The sequence below is a fragment of the Zootoca vivipara genome, chromosome 10 (genome assembly GCF_963506605.1).
Source record: "Zootoca vivipara chromosome 10, rZooViv1.1, whole genome shotgun sequence".
NCBI lineage: Eukaryota > Metazoa > Chordata > Lepidosauria > Squamata > Lacertidae > Zootoca > Zootoca vivipara.
In genome coordinates this window covers 41,530,241-41,551,417 of record NC_083285.1, presented here as the reverse complement: position 1 = coordinate 41,551,417, position 21,177 = coordinate 41,530,241, and the positions used below count along the sequence as shown (strand labels likewise).

The following is a 21,177-nucleotide window of genomic DNA, read 5'->3' as shown; positions in this document are numbered from 1 at the left end:
GAAAACCCACTGTATACCGCTGAATTGGAGTAAACCTCAATCCACAGAAAGCCCAGCTGATGTTTGTTTTAATTCAGCAGAAAAAAAATGTTGGTTTCCTCGAGGGAAACGGCAAGACAAGTGGAAGTGTAGACAAGCCCTCCATGGGGCCAGTTGGAAAGGTAACAATGAAGTCAAGCCAAAATGTAGGTGCTTGTGGACAGGCTCACCTGAATACGTCACTGTGCACTTCAGAACCACACCTTTAAAAAGGCAGAGGAGTACCCGTACCTGCAGAGACTACGGTACTGTTTGGCTCTACCATAAATTTGGATTATCCATGATCTGAGGAAGAAACAAGGAGCATGAGGAAAATGCAGAAGGACAACAATTTGATGACAGTATCATGTAAATGCCCCATAAAAAGTAAATAATTCCATAGTGGCAACTCTGGAATCATCTCTAATGACGCTTGTAAATGTCAGCGAGACATCGTGAGACATGAAATCATGTTTAGTATGTAGAGAATCCTTTAGAATATTCAGAGCCTTGAAATTATTGTTGCCTTGGCTTGTGTAAGGCTTAGCTAGGTACTCTTCAGATTCTCTTAAGATTGTATCATTGAAAATCCTAACTCAAACATTTTGTGTGAGCACAGTTATCCTTCCCTCTAGCATCTTCATCTTTCATCCAACTGAACCTGGAGCTGAAGGCCAAATTCTGCACTGCACAAAGGTATTAAATTAGTAAAACTAATTCTCACGCTCAGATCTCTTAAAACATTTCTCTTCATTCCCCATGTTAACCTCTAGACATTCTAATAGATTTGTAATGTTGACCCCTAGACATGAGATTTATGATTTTCATAGAGCAGACAGGTTAATTTTGGATGTTCTGGAAATGGCAAATAAAGCCTACAATTAACTACTGCCTTAAGGCTTGGTGACTTCAAAGCTAATGATATTAATAAACTAGAGATGGTGTCTTGACCAAGTCTGCACCTCCAGTTTCTCATTTTGCATAATTTATTTTCTCTTTCAAGTAATCCTGGTTTGAATCATGCTTGTTCAAGCTTCCTGCATAGCATATGCCTCAATCTTCATTCATCCTCAAAGAAGCTGGAGGATTCTTCCCAAGAGGGCAAGTTTGATAAAGTGATTTCTTTGTGTGTGGTGTGTCTTTGAACCTGGCAGCAAACAGCTGGGTCTGGGAACAGAAATGGTGGCAAAAGGTTTGGGGAAGATGTGCTCTTTGAGTTGGCTACCTACAGTGACATTAGCATGCTGGCAATATAAAAAGATTTACGCTGTGTATACAGGTGAAACTCGGAAAATTTGAATATCATTGAAAAGTGCATTTATTTCAGTAATGCAACTTATAACTTTTTCTTTTTCTTTTAATTTTTACGATCACTTTCTTTTGGAAATTCCAAAGTAATAAAACAAATAGTTACAATAATACAAAAATAAACATTGCTATTACATTTCATTAATTACATTCCATTTATAAATGACCCGCCTAACGACAAATAATTACAATTACAACAAATAAAGGCTTGACATATCTTGCTTTGCATGTCATGCATCTATCTCATATACAGTGGTACCTCGACTTACGAAGACGATCCATTCCGCGGCCGTCTTCGTAAGTCGAAGTCTTTGGTTGTCGAAGCGCCGCTTCTGCGCATGCGCCGACCATGCATGCCGTTTTGCGCAGGCGCAGAATGCGCGCGCTGCAAAAAGACTTCCGGGGTTGTCTACTTTGGAAGTCGAAACCTTCGGAAGTTGACTCGTTCAGTTGTTGAGGTACCACTGTATTGGTTTCACCTTTTAAGTTGCATTACTGAAATAAATGCACTTTTCAATGATATTCTAATTTCCCGAGTTTCACCTGTACATTGCTAGCTTAAAGTGCAGCTAGGTCATTCTTTTTCTCCATTTGGATTGAAGCCGGTTTGGAGGAAAACACATCAAAATGTAGTATTTCTTAAGAATCAACAGGATAGATACAGGACAGATATGGGATTGTGACCAAAAGCCCATCGCTTCCCAAACCAATGATGGGAGCACACTCAATGCAGAGTAAGCAGGATGTGTGTACACAGCCTTGCAACACCTGCATGGCCCATTCCGCCCCCCCCCACCAAATCTTTAAAACAATTGAATGTAATCACTTTCTGGCCAGTGGTCTCATATAAGATAGCATGAGCCAAGGAGCATATTTTATGTTCCTGTCTCTTTTGTGGAGTAAGGTGGAATAGAAGGGCAATATGAGAGAAGCATGGACTATTACAGTGGTACCTCGGTTTACAAACACCTTGGGTTTTAAAGACTTTGGGTTACAGACTCTGCTAACCCAGAAGTAGTACCTCTGGTTAAGAACTTTACCTCAGGATGAGAACAGAAATTACGTGCTGGTGGCGCAGTGGCAACGGGAGGCCCCATTAGCTAAAGTGGTAACTCAGGTTAAGAACGGACCTCTGGAACGAATTAAGTTCGTAACCAGTGGTACCAGTGTATTATCAATATTTCTTTTGGGGGTAGGGGGGTAAACAGACATTGGGCTTCTGTGCCCCCCAGCTTTTTATTTTGTGTTTGTGTGCTGCTGCCATTTTCATGCCCTTTTCTGATTGCCTTTATTTTTAGTGCATGACCTATCAGAACTTTTGCAAAAGAGTCTGCCACAGTTGAACTTCGGGATGCAGGAAAGCCTCAGCCTCTTATCTGAGACCCCAGAATCTTTCTGTTTAGATGAAACTCTTCGTAGTCACCAGTATAGTCTCCTGCTTCTTTTCTACTTTGCTTTTAGTCAAGGAGACAAGTAAGTGAAGTGACTGGAACGGGGGTGGGGGTGGGGGGTGGGATCAGTAGGTGAGATCAATCCACTTAACTTAAAAAAACAAACCAAAATCAAACCCTCTTGCTCTCAGATTTGTTCCAGAAACAGAGCTTTTCTCAGCTATAAGAAGTTTCCTCCTGTCAATCCAAGACCAAGGAGACTGTCCACCCCCATATGTCTTCAAAGCTGTTTTGTACCTTCTGGCAATCTGCCAAGACAAGACCGAAGCTTTAGACTTGGTAATCACTGCTTCCAAGAGCAGCTTTTAGAATCTACACCATCACATTTCTGAAAGTTTGTTATTGATGTTCCTTTCCAGACAATTAAAAGTCACTGTTTTGTTCCCTTAGTACTAGTATCCAGGATACAGCACCAGCAGCACAATATCTCATCTACTTTCTCATGAGAAAGTAGCCTTGCTGTAGGAGAATAGCCATCATTCATTTTGGAATTATTATTATTTTTGTAAATACATCTGGATTTGTACTCGTCTTCTGGTTTTGTGTAGTGTTGTAGTGTAGGACCCATCTAGCAAGGAGAAAACGCCTCCTGAATACGTTTGTGGAATAGTGAGACAGTACAGGAATACAGTATTGGATGTCTACTGTGTTAGATACCTGTTCCAGTGCTGTAGTAACACATTCAGAAGTGAGAGTGCAAAACGAGTGTACAGGAGGCACCAAAAACACTAAAAGAAACGAGGCAAGCCTTTGCAAAAAGATAGTGAGAGGATTGTCCCCACCCACAAGTACAGTACTGTCATAAATTGTATCCAGAATGTGCTGTTTATATTTGGAAAATACATAGCTGTTTACTTTGGTTCTAGTATTCAAAGTATTATAGGAGGCAGTTTTTAATTTTTAAAGAAATGTGCATGTGATGATATTTATTAATGAAAATGGTACTGTCTGTTTGTGAAGCTGTTGACTTCAATATGCTTTCATAGTACTATTCCCCTTGTATAGATGAATATAATGTTGAAATTCTTCCTGTTATAATGACTTTTAGGAGGATTATGTTCCTCATAAGAGGGACTATAAATGTAAAAGGTAAAGGTAAAGGGACCCCTGACCATTAGGTCCAGTCGTGACCGACTCTGGGGTTGCGGCGCTCATCTCGCGTTATTGGCCGAGGGAGCCGGCGTACAGCTTCCAGGTCATGTGGCCAGCATGACTAAGCCGCTTCTGGCAAACCAGAGCAGCGCATGGAAATGCCGTTTACCTTCCCGCTGTAGTGGTACCTATTACTTGCACTTTGACGTGCTTTCGAACTGCTAGGTTGGCAGGAGCTGGGACTGAGCAACGGGAGCTCACCCCATCGCGGGGATTCGAACCACCAACCTTCTGATCGGCAAGCCCTAGGCTTGTTTTGACTTTTCTTATTTCCCCTTCCAACTTTCCAAATCCAGGCTTCGCTCTCTGCTATAAGGAGGATCCTGGATAGTATATCTGATCTGAGCCTGGTGTATGTCCATCATCCTCTGCTCCTCAATTTTTTTTTACGCTATCCTGAATTTATGGGAAGATTTGGTCACCGCATCCTTCATCTATGGCTTTCCTGTGAAGACTACAGCCACACTGAATCTGAAGATACCGACAAAAGACTCTCTGCTGGCTTTTCTGACTCCTTAAACAACTTTAACAGTTTGCTTTGCATGCTGAAGGGCAATCCCAGTACTTTACTTGTCTTGCTGGTATGTGATATTTTTTTAAAAAATCAATACAAGATCGCCTTGTAGAAATACTTAGATTGCCTACATGGATTCCATGTGTTGGAAAATCTGTTCGTTTTCATCATCATCACCATCACCATCATTAAATATCACACACATTTAAAGCAGAAAAGAAGCATGCCTCAGGTTTTGTTTACTTAGAATGACGTTCATTGGAGACTGTGGTGTTTGTGATGTATGGTTTTATTTGTACATACAGGCTGAACATAAGATGGAAGGGTTTGCAGCATCAACACTCTTAACAGATCTAGCCATAACTTTGTTTTTTGTTGTTAAAAAAAGTCATACCAAAATACTTGCAAATATTGATACACAATAATGTTATAAAGCCTTTCATACATGCAATATTATCCATACTTATTAGAATTTAGTATTCCATAAATTTAATTAATATTCCTCAAACTGGAATTCCTTTCATATCTACAAAAAAACCCTTTTAATTCTTCTTCCTTGTCTTTCTCCATCTTTAGTCCAGTAAATTAACTTAGCCAGTTTAATCAGTGCTCAACTTTCCAAGTTATTATTTGGGGGTCTTCCTCCTTTTTCCAATTACAGGCTATTCATATTTTAGCTGACACGAATAGAATATAAATCAGTCCTTTTTCCTTCTTAAAAACCTAATAACACTTATGAGATAGAATCATAGAATTGTAGATTTGGAAGGGACCCTGGGGGGGGGTCATTTATTCCAACCCCCTGGAATGTAGAAATACTGCCCACAGCCGTCCCTGGGTGCCTCCCATCACTCCTCTTCATCCAGTCAGGCCCTTGTTTGTGCTACTGGCTTCAACAGACAAGAAACACATTCTAATGACCTTAATTGTGCATTATACAAACATACAAATAATTTTGATCTTAATGGTTTTAAGATGTGTCGCTAATTTGACTGCATCGCAGCAGAGCCACCCAGTTTTCTCCTGGTGGGTGGGGGCTGTGCTTGACTGCACCTTGGCTTTCATTTTAAATAGTTAGGCTACAAGAATTATTTTTGTAATTCAGACTTTAATTGTAGCACAACCTGTTGATTAAAAAAGTACTTCATTTGAATATCTGCATTGCTATGATGTGTCATGCATCCAGGTTAGTATGATAGCTTGAAGATTTTGGAATTTGGCTTCTAAGTAGAGGTCCAGATCAGTCTCTGTGCCATAACCATAGAGAGCAGCAGCAGCAGCAGCAACATCCACTTAAACTGGGCCTGATCTGCTTTTCTTCTCAGGATCTAGTCTGCGTTGGCACCAATGAAGTAGCCCACAAAGTCCTCATTACCCTGAAGGCCTTCCTGAAAATAGATGAAAATGTCCACGTCTGTGACCTTCTTCGAAGCCAATTTCTACAGATTCTGCAGAATCTTCTTGTAGAAAACAATTCCAGTATTTTGCAAGGTGAGTGACAGACCTGCCTTAAGTGCAGGAAGCTGTGGTTGGGTACCAAATACCCTCAAGTACAGTCATACCTCGGGTTAAGTACGCTTCAGGTTGAGTACTTTCAATTTAAGTACTCCACAGACCCATCTGGAACGGATCAATCCACCTTCCATTACTTTTAATGGGAAAGTTCGCTTCAGGTTAAGTACGCTTCAGGTTAAGTACGGACTTCCTGAACCAATTAAGTACTTAACCTGAGGTACCACTGTAATTTAAATGCTGCCCACAGGAAATCTTGGGTCAAGTATTTCCCTGTTCCTATGTGTCAGAGCAAGACAATATTTTAGGGAAATCTAACAGAGGAATTTGGGAATTTTTCAAACCATAACTGCAAGTTTAACCCTTAGCCATGCCTGCTAATGTCTCTTCACCTAATTTGCTTATTTGGTGGGTTTCTCTCTCTGAGAAAAGCCTACTATTTGCCACACAGAGGGTTCATAAATGGTGCCCCTGGACATGACGTCATCATCCCTGTTGTGAAATAAGTGGTGGCTCTTCCTCCATTATACTACATGGTTCTTCCTTCTTGATTGGGATAGGAATTGTCAGATATGTGATGAATTAGCACTGACACAGTTTTTATCAAACAAACATGTTTTACACCCATCAGTTGGGCCAGCACTATGTTTGATTCAGGGCAGACATTGAAGTCTTTACTAAGAGCACATCTGTTTGCAGGGCAAAACATGTTGATCACTGTGCATCCTTGATCATCTGATATGCAGCATGCCATATGTTAGTGTATATCAGCGTCCTTCTGATGCAAAATCAGCTGACCCTCTGCTGTAATGCAACACAGCCTTAGAGTCAGTCTCACGTTCTGATTTGAAATGGTACATGTTGTTTAGGACAGCCCACGGCATCCTGTTACTTTAATTATAGCTTTTCACTGCTTCTAAAAGGACATAATGACTCGTTAGCTCTCCAGATTAAAAAAATTGGTTTCTGTCTCTGACAAAGAAGGTGTTCACCATGTACACAGAAGATAGTTCCTGCAGCACTTGTTTGTTTTATCAGTTTTTGTTGTCTAGAGGCCATTAAGTAATTTTCTTTTATGTTTCTTTTTAGTCAACCAGGCCCAGCCCCTTTTATTGAACCTCCTCTTCCTGGTTCAACTCAGGCATGCGACTGAAAGAGAGCTGGACAGCACAGATTTCAGATTGCTTCATCTGGGTGAGCTTCTGAATTTGTTCAGTCTGGATCTTTGGTTTAGAGATGAGAATATTTTATCTGGTGCATCTTAGTTGACGGGCCTAATAGCTACAGTGTGGTGTTGTGGCTAGAGTGCCAGATTAGGGTAAAAGAAATTCAGGTTCAAATTCCCATTCAGGGACTAAACTCACTGGGTGACTTTGGGTGAGACATTTATCTATTTGTCTAATCTCAGGGAGCTTTCTGTAAGGATAAAATAGGGATAAATAACTCTGAGCCACTCTGAGCTCCCTGGAAGATTTATAGATTTATTTATTATTGCATTTATTTCCCACTTTTTTCTCCAAGGAGCTCAAAGTGGCATACGTGGTTCTCCCTGCTGGTTTCACAGATCCTAGTCCAACATTCTAACCACTAGGCCACTCTGGCTATGTGTCAGCTTTCGCCCGGTTTTCTACATTCCCTGTAGTGTTTCTGATGGTAGCAACAGTATCCTGCTTTAACCTCCAAAATGTATGCTGGTGAGGAGTTGTAACATATATCCTACAGTAATTATGATGCACAGCTGTGGCAATATTTATTTCAGGATTTCTTGTGTTCTGCTTTGAAGCCAGATGGATTTTGTCAGAGTCTGTGAATTGCATTGCACGCTAATTTGACTGGCGGTCTGAGCAGGTGTAGCTGTTTTCGTATCGAGCCTCCCCCCCCCCAAATATTTAGCATATTGGAATTTGAAAAAAGATGAAAATTATATTGAGGATTTCTATCACACAGTCAGCAATTTGTCTGGAAAATGCAGCCCAACAGACCATGAAATTCTGCACCCGTCCCTCAACTACCTGTATTGGAGCCTTCAGCAGACAACACCAGCCAGCCAGAAAACAGGTAAAAAGTGAAAAATGGATTCTAACTGCCCACTCCCCCTTCAACCTTATTATTAATTAAATTTGTGTACTGCCCTATACCCGCAGATCTCAGGCCTGTCCCTACTGGAGCACTGTTGCTGTTTGAATCTACATTTTCCCCATTTGAATTCAGCCACTGTAGTATACACATGTGCAAACTGAGTTTGTCCCCCTTGTCTGAAATCACAGTTTCTCTGGTCCATACTAGTAGGTGTTTAGGGTTGCCAGACTCAATAGAGGACAGGACTTCTGTGCCTTTAATTGCCCTGCTCTCTTTTGAGTCTGGAAACCTTAAAGAGAAACCAGCAGACCCTTTGTTTAATTTCCAAGCAAAGGGTCTGCTGGTTTCTCTTTAAGGTTTCCAGACTCAAAAGAGAGCAGGGCAATTAAAGGCACAGAAGTCCTGTCCTCTATTGAGTCTGGCAACCCTATAGGTGTTGGAGCCATGTGCAGAGAAGAAAGGAGGAGGCCCCAGGGCTCCATCTTGTAAAAGCTTGAGGGAAGCAGAAGGAGTGGGAAGTTCCTGGAGTCCCCTCCCCCATTCCCTGCCAGTGACAGGGTGGGAGGAGAGAGAAGAAGGGAGGGGCATCGCACCTTCAGGAAACCTGCCCCCACACAATGAGGAGCATGTTCCATATGGCCAAATACATGGCAGGAGCGGTGGGAGGGCTGCAGCCTCTGATGAGATTATTTAGCCAAGTCGCTGCAGTTTAGCAAGAAAGTATGGAAGCTACTGAAGGTCCAGCCACACACCCAACTTCCCACCCAGCATAAATCCCTCCCCCAAAGTGAAGAAGTGGAATGAATATGCTGTAGGCAGCTGGTTGTGATGGAAGGCAGGAGGGGGATATCCTTCTTAGAGGCTGTGCCTGGGGCCTTTCTTTGAATGCAGTGCAGATGCCAGAACCTCCGTCTTTCAACATGTAACTATGAGGACTGCTAAAGACATGGCATGACAGGAGAAAAGGCTATTTAAAAAGACCTCTCTCCTACTTGTTCATTTTGCACATATATCTCATTAAGTTACTTTCTATTTAAAATAGGTATAGAGCACAAACTTAATTGTGATTTCCACTACATGATGCAAATCTACAGGAGCCCTTGTAAGGGACACGGGGTGGACATTGAACATCAATTTTCTGACATGCTGGGGCATTTGTTCCTTCACTGGCATTAAAAATTCTGAATATTTTGTTTGCCTCTCTTGTGCAAAAAAGGGGGAGGACAGTCACATGTATATATATAATCAAGAGCCTATTTGTACTTAACAAGCATCGTTCGGTATTACATTGGTTAGTAAAGGTAATACGCATGTAGTTAAAATATATTATTTGATAGTCCAAGAATCTCAGGGTTGTGGTGGACTTGGGGCAGAAAAGGACGGTGCCCTTTAATTTCAGTAGCTGCTCATGACTGGCCCTTCCTGGTGTTCTTGGTACCGTAGCTACTGCCTTTCTGCTGCGCCTGTTTCACATGGCTTGTTAGACCCTTTCTTCCTTTACAGTGGTGGCTATGTTATTTTCCAACACACCTTTGCTAGAGCTACTTGAGAAAATTATCCATCTCACTTGGTTGCCAGCCTGTTCTTCTGAACCTGCTTTGCCCTCATCCAGTGAAGCACTTCTCTGCTCTGCTTGGCTGCTGATTTCTTCTCTCTTGACTCAACAACATATTTACAATACAGAGGTTAGAAATACTGTAAAACTTGTGCATTAGAAAGTACAAATAAAAATTACTGCTTTTATTCATAGGCACAATGCACAAAGTTTAAGCATTATTAACTTCTTATTATTGGTTCCCTAAATCTATTGTATTAATTAACTGTAGTCCCAGTCTGAAAGTTCATATTGGTTTATTAAGCTGAGATAATAATTAGCCTTTGGTCTGCATAGGCAGCCCTTTGCTCCCCTCTTTGCAATTTGATCAATCAAACCAGGAGGTCTCTAACTAGCCATTGTTTTCTTTTTCATCGAAAATGATGGTTGTGAGTTTTGAAACTACCCAGGACTTAAACAAACTTCAAATTAAGGTTTAGGATTAATAGTTTCCCAGTTCAAATGAAACAGGAAACCATGGTTAATTGGAGACTCGAGAATGTAAGATGAGTGTTGCTAGATGAGACCAGAGATCTATCTGGTCTAACTTCCTGTTCCCACAGTGGCAAACCAAATACCCACAGACAGGATGTGTATGTAATAGCACTCATGCTGGTTTTATTGTTTACGCTGTGAAGGGATTGGTGTATAGCAAAGACCTGGTTCCTATCTTGGCTTAATAATGAACAAAGACATAGTTTATCATCCCCTAGCCTGGGAATAATTTAGCCCAATGGCAAAACCAGCATTTCAAGTCCCAAACCATTTTATTCCGTAAGATAGAGAGGTATTATATGTAAATGAGGCATTACATGAATGGCTTAGAAACAGGTGATATAAGGTCACTGCATTGATATCATATTCAGAACTTAAACTTTAGCTTATCCTGTGTGTGAATTAGGATAATTCCTGATGGTCTCCTGTAGTTGTTTGATGTTGTTCCCTCAGTTTTGGCAAGCACAAAATGTTCAGAATAGATAGATGGATGTGTCTAAAACTCATGAATGTGAGCTAATGTTGTGCCGTTCCCTAATCCTCTGAAGGGGAAACAGCAGTTTAGTAAATGATTAGCCTCATTCATTTTACCAGAGTGTTAATAATGAGGATGACTCAAAAGCAGATTTGCATAGCTGACTGCCTGTGTTCCCTCATTCTGTCTATAATCCCTTAGAAGTCATGGAAGCTCTGTTTAATTCCATAAGTGAATAATACTGGGAATACATTTAATGAGCTGCAGATCCAGTGTCTTTTGAGGTGTTGGTAATAGACGGCTGGACAAAGAAAATTAGCAGCCCGGCTGCTTCCTTCACTCCAGTGGCTCCCATCACCAAACATTTTCTGATTCATTTCTGAAAGGTTGATCATATTATCTGCCTTGACGTGGACCAGGTCTTCAGCGCACTTGCCTTCAAGAGGAAGAAACCCACACTGTTCTTTGGTAGGCTGCATATTTGCCAGCATCAGCTAAGAGAGCACTAAAGGTTGCTTCAGAATTTATAAAAACAGAAGTCACTTTTGCAAAGAAATGTCATAAATCTGGCCTAATGTAGAAATCGCTGGGAAGCTGCAGTCCTTTGTGGTTTCCCAATTTATTTATGTGGGCAGGATCAGGGCATCTTATCTATATGCAGGGGTTGCTCAATTCCTACATGAAACTGTATGTCGTTATTATTATTAAATTTATTGGTTTAATATAATGGTGAACATTCATAAGTAAATATGGAACATCCCCCCCCCCTCTCGAACATGAAACTGTATATTATTAAGCAAAAAACGGAGGAGACTTGGATTTTCCTCCCCTTTGACCTGTTATTCTGTTTCAACATCCCAGACTGTTCTCAGTGGTTGTCTGCCTGAGCACTGATCAAATTTACACACACTTCAACAGTGCTGCATCATCAAATGCTCCCAGGCCATTCACTGGACCCCAAGTGGCTTGAAGATCATAGCAACATTTGAATACACTATAGATCACTAAATAAAAGATGAGGGGGGGGGGAGACTTTCAAACATTAATTTTTATTTTCTGAGAAGGTCAATCATTAAAATGGGTTTTATGTCATTTTCAGATGCAATTTTTTCCCTTTATAATCAAATCAAATTGAATAAAAGTACTTGAAATTAACCCTGCATATATTAGAATTGAACTGATGCCTTCATATGGGTTTAATTGCCTCTCTAAAGTTTATGCAACACTATTCCAGAAAATAAGTCAGCTAACCTATCTTCTTTCCCAAAACAAAATGAAAAGATTAATCCAGGCATTCACATGCAGAGGCCTGATAGGCCAGAGAACAGTAGATTCAAAAAGAGGTATAAAATATGTTTAGGACAGGAAAGAGTGTGTTTTTGAGATTTTGGGGGATTTTTCTTCTTTTTCTTCTTACATATTCCTTGGGAAGGCTGTGCTAAACATGCTCTGCACATGTAGGATTGGACAATGTACGTAAGTTGCTTAGAGCTACCTGTAAGAAGGGTAACTAGCAAATACAATTGTCATAATGCTAGAATAGTAAATCTTTGTTGCTAATGGTATGGATGTAAAGTACTAATAGATGGTTTTATACCCAGTCAGCATCCTTCAGTTTCTGAGAGCCTTCTTTAGGCAGAACCTCTGTTCCTCCTTTGTGAAGTTTGCTGTCCGGTCTACAGATGAACATGGGAATAAACTGCCACAGTCAAAAGAGGATGCCTCTCTGTGCCCAGTAGCCATGCGGCATGTAGTGCCCTTGGTTATCCGTCTACAGAACCTCCTACTCCAGGTAGAAGTCTAGTGATAATAACTGAAACCATTTTGCCATCAGCAACACTGTTGATCTATTTCAAACACAGAGGAGAAGGCATACAGTCCACTGCCGTTTCACCCACTGTCCTTGTTTGTAGAACTGAACTGTTTCATTATTGAGAGGCTTTTGGGGTCATTATTTAATTTCCAGTGTAGAATAAATATACCGTATTTTTCGCTTCATAAGACACACTTTTTTCCTCCTAAAAAGTAAGAGGAAATGTTGTGTGCTTTATGGAGCGAATGCATGGTCCCTGGAGCCAATTGCCCAGGGGTGAAAAGCAGATCGTGCTTGGTTGTTGTTGTTTTTTTAAAAGAAAGAGCTAAGGGCTAACAAGAGGGAAGGAGGGTGTTTAAAGGAACCCGCTCAGCAGCTAATTGCAAGAGATCAGGGAGGGAGATAAGAGACGCTAGCTCCCTTCCTGGCCCCGGCCCCTTGCCCAGGCATCCATTGTTGTGTTTCCCCAGCTGATATGTGACTGGCTGATTAGATTATCTGTCTGGAAACTGTAGAAATGGCTCCCTTTCCTTTCCTAAAGAAGCTGCAGAACTGTGAGTTGAACCCATAAAAACAGGATTCCCCCCCCCTTGCAAGGTAGGTAAGCTCAACAACTTTGAGCTGATCCTCAAAAATGGAGCTTTCCCCCTTTGCAAAAAAACCTGCACAACTGTGAGCTGATGCTCAAAAAATTGGGGCTTTTCCCATTTGCAAAAGAAGCTGCACAACTTTGAGCCAATCCCAAAAACCAGGGCTTCCCCTTTCCTCCTCTAAAAATTAGGTGCGTCTTTTGGTCAGGTGCGTCTTATGGAGTGAAAAATACGGTAGATCCCAGGACTTTGTCTTTTAAGTACTGTACTGTAGCTTCATACAGCTTAAGTCCCTAACTAGCAACAGCTTACTTCTGCTACCTTACTATAGAGGCTGTCATGCAATCTTAAGAGTTATCTGAGCAAAATTTTGCATTCTTTTGATAGTGGAATGGGGGTAGGGAGCCACTTCTACATCAATTCTAACCTAATAAGTAGTTTTGTTGTGGGATTTGGTGGCAATGATTCATGCCCTCACCCTTTCCTTTATATTTGCAGAAGGACCTTTTGCTATCTCAAACAGTTATTGGCTGTCTTGAAGTCTTGTTGGAATACCTGTATTCAAGGAACCCGATCACTGGTACCCCTTTCAGAATCCTTATATGTGTTCACTTCATTCCTTTGCTTTGCTGTGATTGTCTGCATCTTCACCAGTTGCAGGAGAGATATTTTTTTGTAGCAGGGGAGGGAAGGAGCTGCCCTCTCATTTTCCGGAGTGTTTCTTGCTTTGCCTCAGAGTGTTAGGTGGTTGAGAATGCCCTCTACATAATGGAAAAGCAAAATGTAAGTTTCCAGTTCTAGGAATCTCATTCAGTTCCCAAGAAAACATTGCAAACTCTCTTGCCTATATGGCAGTCTGGGTCAGACCCAACAGGATACGTTCTGGTCAGCCTTTACCAAGCAAAAAGGTGCATTACTAGGACAGAGAGTGTTTGGTAAATTATTCTATGGATTAATGGTAACCAGCAGCATAAGGGTGTCTCTGACAATTGGGTTAGAAAAGCACCTGGGCACAATCTGCACCAAAGCTCCTATCCGAAGATATTCCTGTACTTTTTGCAAATGCAGTTGTTGCTCAGTGATCATGGCGTTGTTCCTTATCACTCAATTCCATGACATCCACCACTGTAATTAGTTTTAATTGCACGAGGAAGTGGGTGGTATTTGAAAGATGTTTTCGTTTTACTCAGTTAAAGTGCATGTGCACCTGTGCAGACAGTCATTTATGCTTAAAATGTGATGTGCTTTCCCCCTTTTCCTCCTTGAAGGCAAACACATGCACCTCTGCATGCCTATTAAATAACTACAGGTAGGGAGGTGTGTCATGTGACCCACCAGAAGCAAGCAAAAAGTGCAAAATAACACTGATATGGATTGTACACTGGTGTAGGGAAGAGTTTTATGGAAGGTTTCATTTAGGTGGATTTGAAATGGTGTGTCAATGACCACTGTGAAAAAGCTTGTTCAGTATTAAGGTGGTGTCATGTGGCGTTTATAATGGTATATTCAGCAGTGAGGTAAAAGTAGCTTTATTGAACAACTTTCATACTATATTTCACATAGATAATATTCCAGGGGTCTAAGCTCAATAATGATAACATAGTCACTTTCCTAGACCTTGCCTTCCCTGAAATTATTATTTCTTTTCCCTGCTTCACTACTCCAGTACATTTTTGTTGTGAATGAATGAATTAGGTAAGAGTTTAAATTATTACCAGCAATATTTTTTGCGGGAGGGGGGGCAGGGAGGTGCAATAGTAAATTTTATCTCCGGAAATTCTTTTTGATGACTTCAAGGAAGTTTCATTCCTTATGAATAAGTATCTTTAGCTAGAATGTTTTCCACTCGGTTGTTTTTTTAAAAGCTAACTGCGATTGCTTTCTACATTTCTAGCATCCCATATTGTCTCACAACCATGGAATAAATTCCTGCTGATCTCACTCCTGGATAGTGTCGATAATTCATTTCTTCACCCAGAAATTCTAAGACTAGTTGCTTTGGTGAGTATGGGGGCTATAAACTGCTATCCTGAAAGTTTCTAGTACAGTGGTACCTCGGTTTATGAACACAATTGGTTCCGGAAGTCTGTTCATGAACTGAAGCGAACTTTCCCATTGAAAGTAATGGAAAGTGGATGAATCCGTTCCAGATGGGTCCGCGGAGTACTCAACCTGAAGCGTACTTAACCCGAAGCATGGGTGTAATTGGTTACGGAAGTCTGTTCATAAACTGAAGCGTTCATAAACTGAAGCGAACTTTCCCATTGAAAGTAATGGAAAGTGGATTAATCCGTTCCAGATGGGTCCGCGGAGTACTCAACCTGAAGCGTACTTAACCCGAAGCATGGGTGTTATTGGTTACGGAAGTCTGTTCATAAACTGAAGCGTTCATAAACAGAAGCGAACTTTCCCATTGAAAGTAATGGAAAGTGAATTAATCCATTCCAGATGGGTCCGCGGCGTTCGTAAACCGAAAATTCGTAAACCGAGGTGTTCGTAAACCGAGGTTCCACTGTATATTGTTAAAGAACACAGTGTATCTGCAGGTATTTATGCTGTGTACATTAAAAATGGGCAACATACAGGCAAATTCTGTAGCCCTGTAGTGTTTGTTAGGGCCAAAACAGGTATAAATAATTGAATTTCCTGATTTTAAAATCAAACAAAAACAATCAGATATAGTTGTGGTTAGCTCTTATTCTGATCAGAGCTGTGGCACTGGAGAGAAGTTATTTGTCCCTTTACTCTGCACTCTTTCCTTGATCAAAATCTCCCCCCGCCAGCTCTCTATAGTGTGTCTTCCACTCCAGAAAAGCAAAAGCAGCTTCAGTGTGCGAGTGGAGTTTTCCACCAGGGAAATGTTGAAGTAGGCAGGATTAAGCGCCGCTTCCCCAGTGCTCTTGCTCGAGTCAAAATTGGAGACCCACTTAGCCGTATTTAAATAAAAAACATTTTTTTTTAAAAAAAGTTGGGGATTTTGTGAACAGGAAGGAAAGATACCCCCCCCCCGGACCAGGGTTAAGGAACCTGTTGACCCTCCAGATGTTGCTGGATTCAAATTCCCATCATCCCTGACCACTGTCCATGCTAGCTGAGGCTTATGGGAGTTCAACAAGACCTGAAGGGTCACAGCCAATTCTTCATCCCTGACATCTCAGGCTCAGCAAGTTCTGCCAAAAAAATGGGGTTGTTTTATGATACCTCTGGAGCATAGGAGCCAATTCCTAGGGGCCGTGGGGGCTTTGGCTCCCACAATAAAATATTTGAGGGGGCCAGCCCCCACAAAGTTGATGGGCATTCCCATTCAAACTGTGTGTGATCAGTTATGCAGGTGGGGTTTACCTGGGCCCCCACAATATTTTATTCAAGTTGGCACCCCTGCTGTGGAGCCAGGGTTTGTATCATACTTGACGAAAGCTGAACTATGGAACTCCATGCCACGAGAAAATAAATTAACTTTCATTACTATGTTTTAAAGTTTATAAGGTTTCAGAGCACTAGAATTATTTCTCCAATTGAAATTGGCCGCATACTTGAAGAAGCAGCTAGTACTAAACTGCCAGAACTTTCTGATGTCACAGTCAGTGCACTTCGCTCCTTTCTTGTTCAGGTGAGCCCTTTGGAAATGATCTAGTAACAATAAGCAGTAACTTGAGAGTGATATCATAAGAATGGTTGTTATGGGTTGTTGTTGTTATTGTTGCTGCTGCCATCATCATCATCATCATTATTGGAAGGTCATTTCACAATACTGTACAGCCCTCACAGAAAATGACCTGAAGGTAAGGCCCATTTTGCTCTTTCAGGTCATTTTCTATGAGAACTGTGCTGTGAAATGATAGAACATCCTTGATAATAGCAGTTTTCTTGAAAGGCAAACCAAGTTGATGGACTATGCCGAAATGGCAAGATTAACTGGGAAGCTCAGAAGTCAAGAAGATAAGAACTTTAACAAGGAATGGAAAATGTTTATAATTTATTTCCAAGACCACTGCAAGCAGGTTAAAACGTTAGCAGGATTTTAACCACACTTGTAAAGTAATAGTATGTATGGATAATTTAGAAGGATTAAAATTTTGGATAAGTATTGATATGCAGTTGTAAATAATATAGTTAGGACCCATGGAAGGGATGGGGGGAAGTTAGGAGATTCAGAGCAATCTCGATATTTGGATTCGTAACTGTTATTTGTTGTATGTTTATGCTTTTTAAAATCAAATTAAAATATTAATTTTTTTAAAAAAGATAACAGCAGTTTTCTTAACTGGTATTGTAAACTGCCCTAGGATATTCATTAGGAAGGTAAAAATAAATACCTTAAATAAGATGCAGTAATTGCTCAATGAGAGTACACTGCATGGTGATTCTGAAATGGTTCTAACAGCTTTAGCAAAAGCCACTTGCTTCAGGCAGCAGATTGCAGAGGGTTTGGTAACTTAAGTCCAGGCATCCCCAAACTGCGGCCCTCCAGATGTTTTGGCCTACAACTCCCATGATCCCTAGCTAACAGGACCAGTGGCCAGGGAAGATGGGAATTGTAGTCCAAAACATCTGGAGGGCCGAAGTTTGGGGATGCCTGATTAAGTCAATTAATTTCATTGGTCTCCTCTGAGTATGACTAATGTTAGATTCCATCTACAGTTACTTATTCCTTAATTTACAGAAGTGCTCTTTCCATGCAACCTTTGTTCCTCTGGTTCAGTACTATAGCACTAAGCCAGCATGGAAAGCTGACATATGGCTATGCCTTTAGCTTTTATTGCTATTGTAGGAAATGAAGGAAAGGGAGATAGGAAGAAACAAACCTGTTAATTATTTCTGTAATACCTTTCACTTTTATGTAAGCTTCAAAGTGGAAAATGTCAGGTGGATTCAACTCAAGCAGCATCTGTTCAGACCTTGCTGGAGAGCCTCCCATCAACAAGCAGGAGTCAGCCGACCTTTCCAGGCATGATGTATCCTTTCAGCAGGATGTGTGCGAAGTTACTAGGGCCGCCATCTGTGTAGGTCTGAGAGGCTGAGACTAGACCGGCTATTTTGTGCCATCCACAGGGAAGAGTATGAATATATTTTCAAAAAGGTAAAAAGAAAACCCTGTCAAAAGTGCCTTTTGCCTTTTCAGCACTTGCACTCAGACAGTAGGATGTAAAGCAGTCAGCATTAGATATAAAGGGTCCAGTTTACTTTAATTACTTAAGTCCTAAATAAAGTATAAAGTCCGGTTTTGAAAAAGGCAACTCTGAAGGCAGGCAAAAGCTTGCTGTTTGCCTTCCTCATTGTTCCATTAATATTCTTCATTGTTCGGAGTAGATTGCAAACAAAGCAGTGCTCTAACTCAGGAATCCCCAAACTGTGGCCCTCCAGATGTTTTGGCCTACAACTCCCATGATCCCTAGCTAACAGGACCAGTGGTCGGGGAAGATGGGAATTGTAGTCCAAAACATCTGGAGGGCTGAAGTTTGGGGGTGCCTGCTCTAACTAGTAATGTTTGCAATGAAGAACAGGGAGTCGGTTTTGTGGCATTGTGCAGAATGTCCATGGGTGCCTCCAGATTACTTTTTTGCATGAGCAATTGAAGTGCATACTGGAACTTTGGGTTTGTGCAGTTTAAATGGATTAATGGGTTCTGTTGCCTTAGCACAGGCAAGGCCAAACTTGGCCCTCCAGATGTTTGGGGACTACAATTCCCATCATACCTGACCACTGGTCCTGTTAGCTAGGGATGATGGGAGTTGTAGTCCCAAAGCATCTGGAGGGCCAAGTTTGGCCATGCCTGCCTTAGCACAAATAATGCGCTTGGGGAAAAAACACAGGGAGGAATTGAACATCATGCTATGTTGACTGTTCAGTCAGGGCATGCTTGTCAGCTTGCCAGATGCAACCACCCCCCTCTCTTCACCTTGTACAGCTGTTCCAGGGGTTCTCCTGATGCACACACCCCAAGTGCGGATGGATATGGAGTGTAAACACTCCATAAGTGTTTTCTGGACATCAAAGTACTGTGTATAGGATAGATTTAGAATACATTCAAAACTTCTGAGCAACTTTAACTTTAAGATATTTTCTGCTCCCTTGCCAACATGTGTTCATATGGCAAATATCTCAGAGTTTTAGGGGAAAGAATAAATGAATACATTTTCTAAGCAGCATATTATCCTTTCAACACTTTATTCTTTCACTCAAGCCTTTGAATTCAGATGTCTTGGAGGAGTGGCAGTTTCTCTCTCACATATCAGAGACTGAAATGAGAAGGCAAACATTACTGAGCAGAGAACATAATGGATAAAGCAACTTGCCGTTATAATTTCTTACCAGCCAAAGGCTTAAAGGAATATAATACAAGTGATTAAAGCCTACAGGAGTGATTTTGTAATCTAGTCAGTAGTTTATGTTTAAACTTGTAAATTAAAAACTTAAAATCTTTTTTTTGTCTGCCTTCGAAATGTGTTAAGCGAAGCATGCATTTCAGAGTTGTTTTCAGCACTGATAAAGAAAAGAATTCGCAGGCACTTCTGATAAATTCCCTAAGTGCTTGACCTCAGTAAATAATCTATTTTGCTACTTTACGCATCACCTTCTTAATATTCAGGTGCCATGAATCATTGTTTTGGTTAATGCGATATGATACCTTGTTAAGGTGAAAGTTGTGGATGAAGGGTTTTACCATATCTAGCCGAATTCAAAGTCAGCACTCATTTGTTATTTACACACACACACACACTCCCGGTTGGCAATAGCAACAGTAACAATGCTCTCAACCCTTTTGGTACAATAGCTGAGCATTCTCTGAAATCTTGCCTCTAAGGGCTGATTCTCAAATGTGACTACTGGGAAAATCTATAGTGATAGATCGTAATAGGATGCACCCACATTGTGTTGCTCAAATTGTGCTTATTGTAGCATTTTTTAATATGTTGAAAGGATGTTCTGCCTTTCATTTAACAAAATATTATTGCCTGATGCTTCAGGAGTTATATAGGTTACCTGTATGTATAAAATCTCTAAAACCAGTATACAAAAAAGGCAGGAGTGAAACAGCCACTGCCCATATGTTTACAATACAACCAAAGGCTTACAACCTAATCAAAGACAAGACACACTGTAAGGAAAGGGAGGTAATATAAAGGAAAGGAAGGATGATCAGGGGAGGCATGCCTGCTGCTAAGTGGAAGGGCACTTTCACGGCACAGAGCGGCAAGAGAAAAGGCCACAGGTGCAACTCGAAGGGTAATCTTAAGTGTAACAAAGAGACTGGTCAAGTGAAAACTAGAGAATTAGGCAGTATCAAGGAGTGAAACAATATGAATGGCAAGTGGGAAATAGAACAGATAACAGCAGAAGAGGGCTAAGAATAGAAGCAGGAAGCCAACAAGAAACATACAAGAGTAGTCTATTAAGGAAATAAAATTAACCAGAATGGTGGGCTTGACTATAAAGGAATGTGAATCCTAGCTGTACTGATCAACTGAAAATGGAGAGTTCAGCAAGAAGGACATGAATACACAGGATAGAAGAAAGGCCTGTAGCTCATTGGTAGAAATCCTTTGCATGCCAAAGCTCCAAGGTTCAACCTCTGGCATCTCCAGGTAGGGTTAGGAGAGACCAGTCTGAGCCCCTGGGCAGCTGTTGCAAGTCAGTGTAGACAAGTTTGTAAAATCTGGTGCCCCTCATATGTTGGACTACAATTCCCTTCATCCCTCACTAATGGCTATGTTTGCTGGGGCTGAGGGGAGATGGAGTCTAGCAGCATCTGGAGGGGATTCGGTTGCTGAGTTAGACGGTCCAATTGCCGACTTGACGTAAGGCAGAATTAGCATAAGAAAAACCTTTTTAGAAGAATCAAGCAGTTATTCGTGTTCCATGGTTCTGAACTTGAGAAGATCAACATTACCAAGAATGTGAGAAAGTGTTTTTTTGAAAAAATGGGGATTTGTCCATTGAGAGAATAGCGTATGGCTATTGTAGTAGAGGGACGCGGGTGGCGCTGTGGGTTAAACCACAGAGCCGCCCTAGGGCTTGCTGATCAGAAGGTCGGCGGTTCGAATCCCTGTGACGGGGTGAGCTCCTGTTGCTTGGTCGCAGCTCCTGCCAACCTAGCAGTTCGAAAGCACATCAAAGTGCAAGTAGATAAATAGGTATCGCTCCAAGCGGGAAGGTAAACGGCATTTCCGTGTGC

At 41.2% G+C, this 21,177-nt stretch overlaps 1 protein-coding gene across 1 annotated transcript in view; it reads left to right on the top strand.

Annotated features, from left to right (window-relative positions):
* MEI1 (meiotic double-stranded break formation protein 1) overlaps positions 1 to 19,372 on the top strand; it is a 40,738-nt gene extending 21,366 nt beyond the window's left edge. Inside the window, exons 17-32 of the mRNA XM_035127808.2 lie at positions 654 to 714; positions 1,022 to 1,119; positions 2,730 to 2,799; positions 2,909 to 3,056; positions 4,226 to 4,510; positions 5,769 to 5,934; positions 7,045 to 7,149; positions 7,903 to 8,013; positions 9,538 to 9,719; positions 10,985 to 11,066; positions 12,200 to 12,390; positions 13,500 to 13,581; positions 14,896 to 15,002; positions 16,480 to 16,611; positions 17,847 to 17,956; positions 19,199 to 19,372. Coding sequence (XP_034983699.1) covers positions 654 to 714; positions 1,022 to 1,119; positions 2,730 to 2,799; positions 2,909 to 3,056; positions 4,226 to 4,510; positions 5,769 to 5,934; positions 7,045 to 7,149; positions 7,903 to 8,013; positions 9,538 to 9,719; positions 10,985 to 11,066; positions 12,200 to 12,390; positions 13,500 to 13,581; positions 14,896 to 15,002; positions 16,480 to 16,611; positions 17,847 to 17,956; positions 19,199 to 19,244 — 1,976 coding nt within the window. The 3' untranslated portion in view covers positions 19,245 to 19,372. The remainder of the gene's footprint in view (positions 1 to 653; positions 715 to 1,021; positions 1,120 to 2,729; positions 2,800 to 2,908; positions 3,057 to 4,225; positions 4,511 to 5,768; positions 5,935 to 7,044; positions 7,150 to 7,902; positions 8,014 to 9,537; positions 9,720 to 10,984; positions 11,067 to 12,199; positions 12,391 to 13,499; positions 13,582 to 14,895; positions 15,003 to 16,479; positions 16,612 to 17,846; positions 17,957 to 19,198) is intronic.
* The last annotated feature ends 1,805 nt before the right edge of the window (positions 19,373 to 21,177 follow it).